Source organism: Cherax quadricarinatus, chromosome 35 (assembly GCF_038502225.1).
Source record: "Cherax quadricarinatus isolate ZL_2023a chromosome 35, ASM3850222v1, whole genome shotgun sequence".
Taxonomy (NCBI): domain Eukaryota; kingdom Metazoa; phylum Arthropoda; class Malacostraca; order Decapoda; family Parastacidae; genus Cherax; species Cherax quadricarinatus.
This window is the reverse complement of record NC_091326.1, coordinates 32,461,339-32,471,352: the sequence shown is the minus strand read 5'-3', so window position 1 is coordinate 32,471,352 and position 10,014 is coordinate 32,461,339. Positions and strand designations below refer to the sequence as shown.

General features: G+C 41.1%; 2 protein-coding genes and 3 non-coding genes across 5 annotated transcripts; 2 read left to right on the top strand and 3 right to left on the bottom strand.

Moving 5' to 3' along the window:
• Positions 1–1,484: 1,484 nt before the first annotated feature.
• Positions 1,485–1,576, bottom strand: TRNAY-GUA (transfer RNA tyrosine (anticodon GUA)). Its single transcript is given in 2 exon segments — positions 1,485–1,520; positions 1,540–1,576. It is a non-coding gene; the product is annotated as a tRNA-Tyr (tRNA).
• A 1,361-nt stretch (positions 1,577–2,937) lies between these two features.
• TRNAE-CUC (transfer RNA glutamic acid (anticodon CUC)) lies at positions 2,938–3,009 on the top strand. Its single transcript has one exon. It is a non-coding gene; the product is annotated as a tRNA-Glu (tRNA).
• Positions 3,010–3,500: 491 nt separating this feature from the next.
• Positions 3,501–3,573, top strand: TRNAM-CAU (transfer RNA methionine (anticodon CAU)). Its single transcript has one exon. It is a non-coding gene; the product is annotated as a tRNA-Met (tRNA).
• A 1,698-nt stretch (positions 3,574–5,271) lies between these two features.
• Positions 5,272–7,250, bottom strand: LOC138853626 (uncharacterized). The gene is made up of 2 exons (XM_070091522.1): positions 6,522–7,250; positions 5,272–5,642 (listed from the first exon to the last, which is right to left on the bottom strand). Exons 1-2 carry the CDS (start codon positions 7,248–7,250, stop codon positions 5,589–5,591), a joined length of 783 nt encoding a protein of 260 aa, XP_069947623.1. The 3' UTR covers positions 5,272–5,588.
• Positions 7,251–8,006: 756 nt separating this feature from the next.
• Positions 8,007–9,428, bottom strand: LOC138853628 (uncharacterized). The gene is made up of 2 exons (XM_070091528.1): positions 9,236–9,428; positions 8,007–9,079 (listed from the first exon to the last, which is right to left on the bottom strand). The coding sequence occupies exons 1-2, from the start codon at positions 9,296–9,298 to the stop codon at positions 8,600–8,602; spliced, it is 543 nt and encodes a 180-aa protein (XP_069947629.1). The 5' UTR covers positions 9,299–9,428; the 3' UTR covers positions 8,007–8,599.
• Between the last annotated feature and the right edge of the window lie 586 nt (positions 9,429–10,014).

Here is a 10,014-nt window from a genome sequence, read left to right as displayed (position 1 = left end):
GAGGCATTCATAAATTATAACATGCACACCTATCCTTCAATTTTTCCAAATTTCATAAGTAAAAACGTCAAAGTAACACTTACACAGCCCCAAAGCAATAAGAACATATCTCTAAGTAATTTCCACCAGCATTTAAGGTTTAAAACAAATCAAAAAAGATAAGTTGATGTTGTGGGCGAAGTGGCAGATGATGTTCAGTGCAGACGCGTACAAGGTTGTAATCCTAGAGCAAATAACTACAGTACTTATTAGATGAATAATGTAGATCTTAGTCAAAGTGAATGTGAAAAAGATATTGGAGTTCTGGTTAGCAGAAATTAAAAGACAAGACAACGGAGTATGTGCTCACAAAGAAGCTAATATTCTTGGCTTCATTTGCAGCGCTGTATAGCCCTTGTGGCTTAGCGCTTCTTTTTGATTATAATAATAATTGGCTTCATTTGAAGAAGTATAAATAAGGCCTAAGGTTACGAATGAACTTTATATATCTTTCCTGAGACTTCATTTAGATTATGCTGCTGAGTTCTGGTCTTCATATTAGAGGATGGTCATTAATTCACTCGAAAATATGCAGAGAAGAATAACGAAAATGATTTTATGTATTAGGAACTTACGAAAATGGGCTGAAAGCAATATATTTACGCTCTTTGGAAAAGTGTTGAATTAGGGAACATATTGATATAAATGGAAAACAGGAATAAATAAAGGAAATACAAATAACATGTTGAAAATATCTAACCAAGACAGGATCTGCAGCAATGGATTCAAGTTGGAGAAATTTAGGTCTCAGACCATGAGGACTGGTCTCAGACCGAGCCGCGGGGGCGTTGACCCCCCAAAACCCTCTCCAGGTAAACTCCAGATAACAGAAAGTAATGGTTTGGCAACAGAGTTGTAGATAAGTGGAACAAACATCGGGGTAGAGCAATGAAGCAAAAACTATGGGTAACTTGAAATATAGGTTGTCCTGGTATATGGGAAAGTAGACTTGCTGCAGTGTTCCTCGGTTCTTATGTATTTAATACTCAAGTATTGACTGTAGTCTGACAAAATAATAATTATTTATTCATATTAAACTGTTTTCATAAAGTTTATTGAAAATGTCTAACTTTCAGCACCCCAGAAAAACACTGATTTTTTAATGCATATAGTTAAAGTTAGTAAACGAAGTTATGACAAATTTTGGCAAGGTTAGTTATGGTGGAACAAAATGCATTACTAGTTACGTTTTCCTTGTGAGACAAGGGAAATGAGGAATAATCTTTAGGAGATATGGTGGTGGTGGTTTATTTGTTAGGAGATAGGCCTAGTGTCTACTAACACGACTCTTAGTTAAATGATGACCCAAAAACTAGTAAAGCATCCGCTGGCTGACGCCATCCAAAATACAAGGAACACGCCTAATAGCATATCCTAAATACCCTTGGCGAATATCCAGCACTTTGATGATCCGATTAGGATAAATGAATGCTCACAAAACTATATCCTTCGAACCGGATTCGAACCAGTGACCTATGGATTTCTGTTATATTGTTTCAACTACAGTCCACCGCTCTACCAACTGAGCTATCGAAGGAACTGAGACAGTAGGCTGTTCCAAAAATACTGCTCCAGCATGAATATTTTTAGAGTAAGAGGGCTAATGCAACTTCCTTGCAATATTGAAATTTTCCAACTCAGTAGAGTATGACAGGTAAATCATCAGGCTTTTAAAGATGTGTTAAGCAAACTTAGCTTAACAAAGTAGTCAGCCACCTGCGACAAGTGTTAAGAAAGCGTTTAAATTTATTTATGTTCACTATACATATGGCTCAAGATTATGATGTTTATATAGTGGTTGCTGTATAACCCTTGTGGCTTAGCGCTTCTTTTTGATTATAATAATAATATACAGTGGTTGCAATAAGAATAAAAAGTTATCAGATTCTACAAGGCAAAAATAACTTCAAATATATTATTTGCAGGCCCCTCCGAATACCCTACAGGAAAAAATAAACCTATATCCAAACTGAATATTTAGTAGCGTACAGATCATCCTGGGCCTGGGAGACGTATGGACGTGTCCCCTCAGACCTGAAGCTCATTTTCACCAACCAGTAAATATATAGAAAGTTAGGAGTTAGTGCACGGTTGTGGTTGTGGACTGCATCCTTGGGAAGGACCTGTAGTGCTCCAATAAATTAGTAAGCAATATCAAGTGACCCTGGCTTCAGTAGGCCATCTTAGGTTAAATCATCATAAAACATATATGAGTGCCAATACCATGTGTGTGCCTTTAAAGTGATTGCCCCGGTTCGCATCTGAGACACCTGGTTTGGATTGTTTCCTTACATTTGTTGTTTGTCCAGCAAGCAGTATGCAGGTACCTGGGTGTTAGTCGCCTTCTGTGGGTCGCATTTTGGGGTAAAAAGAATCAAAGGACCCCAAATGGAAATAAACTACAGAGTTTTCACCGCATTATCCTAGGTCAGGGGCCCGAGACTGTTCAACTGCCTCCCAGCATACATAAGGGGGATTACCAACAGACCCCTGGCAGTCTTCAAGCTGGCACTGGACAATCACCTAAAGTCAGTTCCTGATCAGCCGGGCTGTGGCTCGTACGTTGGTTTGCGTGCAGCCAGCAGCAACAGCCTGGTTGATCAGGGGCTGATCCACCAGGAGGTCTGGTCACAGACCGGGCCGCGGGGGGATGACCCCCGAAACTCTCTCCAGGTAAACTCCAGGTTACTAACCCGCCGGGTATAATCTACTTTATTTAAATTGTAAAAAATTAAGGTATGCCGAGTATTGATTGCCAAAATAAAAAGACTCTTTGAACATCAAATACATTATCGGAAATATAAATAATGAGGCCAATTCATACAAAAAATGATAAATTCTGAAAACTAATTGTATTTCTCTCGCCTTAAACTTAATAATAAGGTAAAAAACATCACATCCCGTGTTGTCTAGTGGCTAGGATACGCGGCTCTCACCCGCGAGGCCCGGGTTCGATTCCCGGCACGGGAAGCTGTTTTAAAATTGTGAAGCGAAATTTTTGGACAACTTCCAGATATGATTAATTAATTCAGATCTCGACGCAAGTGCAGATCTTCAGGCGTGAGATTAGGTAACTTCCAAAGATAGTTCATGAATAAAGGGGATCACCAACAACCTCAATAGGGAACTCGACAGGTTCTCCAAAATAGTTCCTAATCAACCGGGTTGTAGACTGCAGGAGGCAGGTACGAACAGTTTGATCGATCAAGACAGCAACCAGGACTCCTGGTCTGGAACCGGGCTGGGGGGGCGGTGACTTCCGGAATTCACTCCAGGTAAACAATGCATAAAGTGAACGATAGTAAGTGTGTACCAGCAGCTCACATTCTAGGGGGAAAAATGCAACGGCAGTAAGTTATACGAATGTTTACCTTCCTTGGGTTAACAACCCAAAGAATATATTTGTTTGTATTTATTTAGCAATAAATTTGATATTTGAAAAGTAGACGGAAGTCACCATAGCCTCGATGGCGCAGTAGGCAGCGCGTGAGTCTCATAATCTCAAGGTCGTGAGTTCGATCCTCACTCGTGGCAGGTATTTTTTTACCTAGTGTATATTTCCATTCTTGAGACGTGTTATACTCAAGAGTCAAACAACGCCAGAAAATGAGTAGGTTAACAGGTTTGTAGCAAGAGCAGGAAGCTCCAATACCTTCCATCAAGACCCAGTTATTCAAATACATATTCAGTATAAGAAAATGATCAATCAGCTTCTGGAAGAAACTCATTTTTCCTTGAGGTAGTTGTGTCCTCTTCTGTCAGATACAGCTTAGTTTAATTTAGTTTAATATGTTTATTATGCACCCCATACCCATCCTGTGGGCGGTAGTCAAAAGATTACAGAGGTACATAATTGGTCCAGGGACTGGACTCCAAAGTTTTGATAGCTGAGCAAGTTACAGAGGTAATGAACTCACAATTTACAAAGGTAATGAACTCACAATTTACAAAGGTAATGAACTCACAATTTACAAAGGTAATGAACTCCAGGTAAGTCTGGTCACAATCATGACAAGTTACAAAGGTATTTACAGATTACAGAGGTACGTAATGGGTCCAGGGACTGGGCCCCCAAAGTTTTGATAGCTGAACTAGGTACAAAGGTAATGAGCTCACAAGTTACAAAGGTAATGAATTCTGTAGAATGGTTACTTACGTTTATACTTTGGCTACAATCATGAACAAATTATAGAGTAATGAGCAATTCACACTTCCACACCCGGTCACAACTGTAATGAGTTATTGGTGCAAATATTGATTGTTGAGTCACACACACACACACACACACACACACACACTTTAGTTTAATATCTTTATGCACCCCATACCCATCCTGTGGGCGGTAGTCAAAAGATTACAAAGGTACATAATGGGTCCAGTGACTGGACCCCAAAGTTATGATAGCTGAACTAGTTACAAAGGTAATGAACTCCAGGTAGATCTGGTCACAATCATGGCAAGTTACAGAGGTAATGAATCAGCTTCACTCCTATACATGGTTACAGTCATGAACAAATTACAAAGTAATGAACCACTGATACGTCCACACCTGGTCACAATTGTAATGAGTTATAAATACAAATAATAAGTGGATCATACACCCACACTAGCGCGCGCGCACATACACACACGAGGGCGCACGCACGGACATGTGCACACGAGCGTACAAATATATGCATACACACAAGGACGCACACCCACACACACACACCCACACACACACACACACCAACACCCACACACACACCAACACCCACACACACACACCCTCACACACACCCACACACACACCCACACACACACCCACACACACACCCACACACACACACCCACACACGCACACACACACCCACACACGCACACACACACGCACACACGCACACACACACACCCACACACACACACACACACACACACACACACACACACACACACACACACACACACACACACACACACACACACACACACACACACACACCCTCACACACACACACCCTCACACACACACACACACACACACACACACACACACACACACACACACACCCTCACACAACCACACACACACACACTCACACACACACACCCATACACACACACACACACACACACACACACACACACAGCTACTGAGCAACAGCAATTACGCAGTACCAGCGGAGCTACAGAATAGTAGCAGTTACAATAGGACAGCTCAGCTACTGAGCAGCAGGATTTCCTTACAGTATGACAGTACAGTAGTGGACAAAACAGTGGACAAAACAATCAGCTAAACAAGACCTGAGGTTACGATCACTGAGCCAATTATAATACAGCAGTCCGTTAAAACATTATGACACACCTATCAAAAGTTATGAATACCATTAATGACACGTACACAAATTTTAGCATACCTGAAAATCTCCGCAGGCCTAATATACATTTTTATTTAAAAGTAACTACTGGCGTAACATTATTAGCTACTGCAATGTGTACGGATAGTAAATGTACTGTATCCATATATGAAGATACGTGCGGGACATGTAGATGTAAACATCACTAAATACTTACTCCTTACTGGGCTTCTTCAGGATTCCTCGAACCTGGGGCTCACCACGAGACTGGAACACAAATACAGATGACTAATACGATGATAATAATGCTAATAATAATGTAGCCTTGAGATACACTCCAGTCGATGTCAGGATCACACTTGTGGGTCTGATATAGGTCAATGTCTCATATATGCTTAAAATGCAAACTCGGATGTACTGGTTATCAATTTATATTACTGAATTCTGATATTTTCAATCAAGGGGGAAGCGCAAACCCGGAGGATTATACAGCGCCTGGGGAGGGGGGATGTGGAAGGCATTCAGGCTTAATTCGGGGAACTGGAGCACAGATTCAATTCCCTAAATCAAGAGCCCCTCACCAACATCAAGGAACCTTCCTTGAGGGGTGATATTTTCAAGCTTATCTTGACAAACTATGTTGAAAGTCTGTGGTACATCTGGTGCGTTGTAAACTATGTCCTAGCCATTAAAAACTTTATATCATCCCACTTATTGTGTGATTTTTTATGAAATGTCACTCTTGCAAACAAAGCAGTATGGACGAATTAGCAAGTTTTTATATACATCGAGTGGTATGTGTATATACATCGACAAACTAATTTAATCCCTATTTTAGGGATTAAAGTATTCTTTGACGTTAGTGTACAAGTGAATTGCTGCCTCAATGACCAACGTGTATTATTATTATTACGGGAGAGTGCTAAACTTGTAAGGATTATACAGTACCTGTGGGGGAGGGGGATATCGAAGGCATTCAGGTTCAATTCGAGGAACTGGAGCACAGATCCAATTCCCTAGATTAGTAGACGATCTGATTGAATCCTAACAAATTATATTAGCACGGTTACATCATTCCACATTTACAAAGCTTAATGGAATTTTTTTTTTTTTAGCAGTAAGGAAGGCGAAGGTACTTGAACCTACCTGAGAGAAGGTAGCAGGTGATGAAAGTGGTAGTGGTGCTGCCTGCGTAACTCCAGCGTCCCCTAGAATACCTGATAAGTTTATGTTTATATTCTGCTGGACGCCGCCAATCCCTGTTAAGCCAACATTCACGGCTGGATTCTTATCCCAAGCCCCGTAAGTTATATGAAACTTGCCTGGACTAATTTTGTGTGTGTTCCGAGTGTCGGAGGCTGGTAGTTGGTTGCCGCAAGAGGGATCAGATTCACCACCAGCTTGCTGTGGTTCATTTGGCTTCCTTGCAACAGGTTCTTGAACCCTGTGATACAGGGACTCTAGAGCCAACATCTCTTGTTGGCGACACCACTGAAACATCTCGATGTCTCGCCAGTCGTCATTATGCTGCCGTGGTTCTTTGGACGAGACTGAACCCATAGCGCCACAGCGAAGCTCCGTTGTTGGGACAGTTGGGGTAAAAATGTTGAGCTTATTGCGGGGCCTCCCGCACTGTGACTCTGTCCACTCCTTCGTAAGATGAGAGAATGGATCATTTTTATCTTGTGTGCTTCCAGTACACTGTCCAGAGTAAGAAACTGATGGCTTTATTCCAGCGACAGGTTTTAGGTGTGAAGAATTACTGGGGTTAGAGCTGCTCTCGCACATTTCTTGTTTTGATATGTCGAAGGGTAACTCATAGTCTTGTAAGGCACTCCAGTCTTTGTAATCAGAACCTTGCGAGTAAATCTTCATCTAGAGTTTGACTTGGGTAGTTCAATCTATGAAGTTGTTCTGGCATCACTTGATCTTCCAAGCTCTGATGCCGCCGACTCACCAAATTAACATTAGATTGGTGTAACTGCTGTACAAGGGCACTTCTTCCACTGTCAGAGTTTTCACCTGTTCGTCTTCATGATGCTGGAAATTAGGAAGACTGGTGTGTGGTAAGCAAGAGGATGTAACTTGGGGATAATTTAGTGTCTGGTACTCTTATGGTATTGAACCATAGCTGCGAAAGGGTATTGGTTCTTGATGTTTCTCTTGAAAACTTGCTTGCTCAGGTTTTGAGCTTTCATTGCTAAATATATACGAAGCCGTTTGGTTCTAATTATTTGCTAGACGTGGATAATGATTTTGAGAGGTAAATTCATGCGAGTCAAGAGGCTGTGGTAATCTTTGATTTCTTATGCTCTGCACAACAGATGTCTGCTGCGGCTTCTGATAAGTATATGGTGATGACATCCTCAGGGGCGTTTTTATTTGGCTGGTTTGAGGGAATGGCGGCATAGTCCCTTCGAAATCATTAGTTGGTTCAAATGGCAGTCGCACTGGTCTTTGGCCTTGATTGGCTTGTTGCCCTAAAGGTCTTATTGGGGTTTGGATGTGCCCGGCTTGGTTTTCTTGACTTACTGTTGGTCGACTAATCTGCCTTGTCTGTAGAGCTAGAGACTCTTGGTGTGTATTTGCCTGTGCTCTTGACAAATGTGTTGAACTCTGAGGCTGCTTTGTTCTCCGAAAGTCCTCACACATCTTTCGTCGTAATTACTTTCTGTTTCTGTTGATCGTATAAATCTTTGAGGCTGCATAGCTTTCACAGCTGAAGGGCTTGAGGGCTGATGGTACCGAAATGTTTGTATTCCTAAAGGTCGTAATGACTGGGTATCGTGCGTGATATGTGTTCCGAGGGAACTCACAGTTAGCTTATTCTGACTGTCCTCTTTTAATATAGGACTCAATAATCGGTTGTTATTATTTACAGAGGATTGTGAATGTCTTTGTGCTGCCTTGTGGTTCCGTCCTTTTGCCTGACACAAAAGCCTTTGTACTTCTCTACTTTGCATCCGTGATATGTTCTGTGTTCTTTGTTCAGACTCGGGTACTGCTGAAACTTGTTGTATTTGCTGCATTTGTTTAATTTCAGGTCGATGGTCAGTGGACCGCTGGCTAGATGGTTTATTTAGCTGGATTTTTGGCGGCAACTTGGTGTACGGTGGAGGCAGTTGATTATTTGGCTCTTGGTTCTGACTTTTTGTGTGCTTCTGTCGAAACTTAAACCTATTACAAGAAGTTGACAAATTCTCCGAAACTTCTGGATTTTCTGTTCATAATGGCTTACTGAATGTGCCTTCATATGTCTCCGTCGAAGCCTTGTTCTCGCCTGTATAGTTTTCTTTTTCTAACATGAAAATATCCATTTCGGGGGAATCATCTTGGTATTCCTCATCAAAATTACACCCATTTTCAAATTCATTCAGGACATCTTCATCGATCAATTTTTCTATCTGACACTGGTTATCCGCATACGTTGGACGAGGAATGCGTCCGTGGCTGTTGGTACTATCGTGAAACACTCGGTTATTAGCATTACCACAGCTTTTATTTTCACTAGTGTTGGCCTGGTTATAAGTTTCAGTAGCGTTATATTTCAGTATCTTTTGGACGACTTTTGGTTGGCGCAAGTTATCATTGGCATGGACTTGTAAGGTGCTGGACCGTATAGGAGTAGGTACGTGCATCAAGCGGGGACCACATGGGGAATACTTGAACTTTGAAAGACTTGTTGTTCCACCACTCTCGTTCATCTGATAGATATAAATCTGAATCAAAACAAGTGGGTAATAAACATAATTTTGTTAACTGTTTGAACATCAGTAAGCTATAACACAGACAACTTTCTAAGTTACAAGCATACAAAGAGTACATATGGGGATATGTATAATTTCACGTGTGCTGCCTACCTTGATCTTCTTAACAGATGTTTGAAGCAACTGGTTGCTTCTCTTACGGATCTCCTGTAACATCTCTGGCACTCCCACGGTGCTGTTGCTGCTACACTCCAGCCGGGAGCTGACACCAACCTTCCAGCAAGAATAACTGATGTATTTACATGCTTAAATATCTCTGTGATATATACACAAATAAAGTACGGTACTGCATATCACACCTACCTATATTTGTGAGCATTTTTTTTTAATCTATGACAAATTTCGCTTTGAATAAAAAGAGATCAAGCAATCACCTACAAAGAGCGTAAATGTTTTCTAAGTTCTTGTGAACTACGAGTTTTAACTACAGTAAACATTAAACAATGAATCCAAAAATTTCATCTACAACACTTCTTCCGTAGAAAAAGGAGCCAACTAGCCCATTCTTTGCAGGTCCGGTTCACACCCAACTTAACTTTATCACTCATTTACTGTGTGTAGAGACATGGAGACCCACCTTACAGCACTTGTGGGCACATGTGAGCTTATCAACACAGGTATGTAGGCAGGCACGCCAGCCCCCTTCATTCACTGCAACAGTGTTGTTCTTGCCACCACCCTCCCTGCCTCCTGCACCCTCATAACATGGAAAAATAAATGAAGGGGACGACTGCCTCACTTTAAAGAAATTTATACACAGGTAAAAAAGAAATGATATACGTACGTTCAATTATTTAAATATTAATTTTAAATTATTTAAAAAAAAAACTCATATGTGAAGTGCTAAAAAATGAGAAAGTTATTAATTAAAC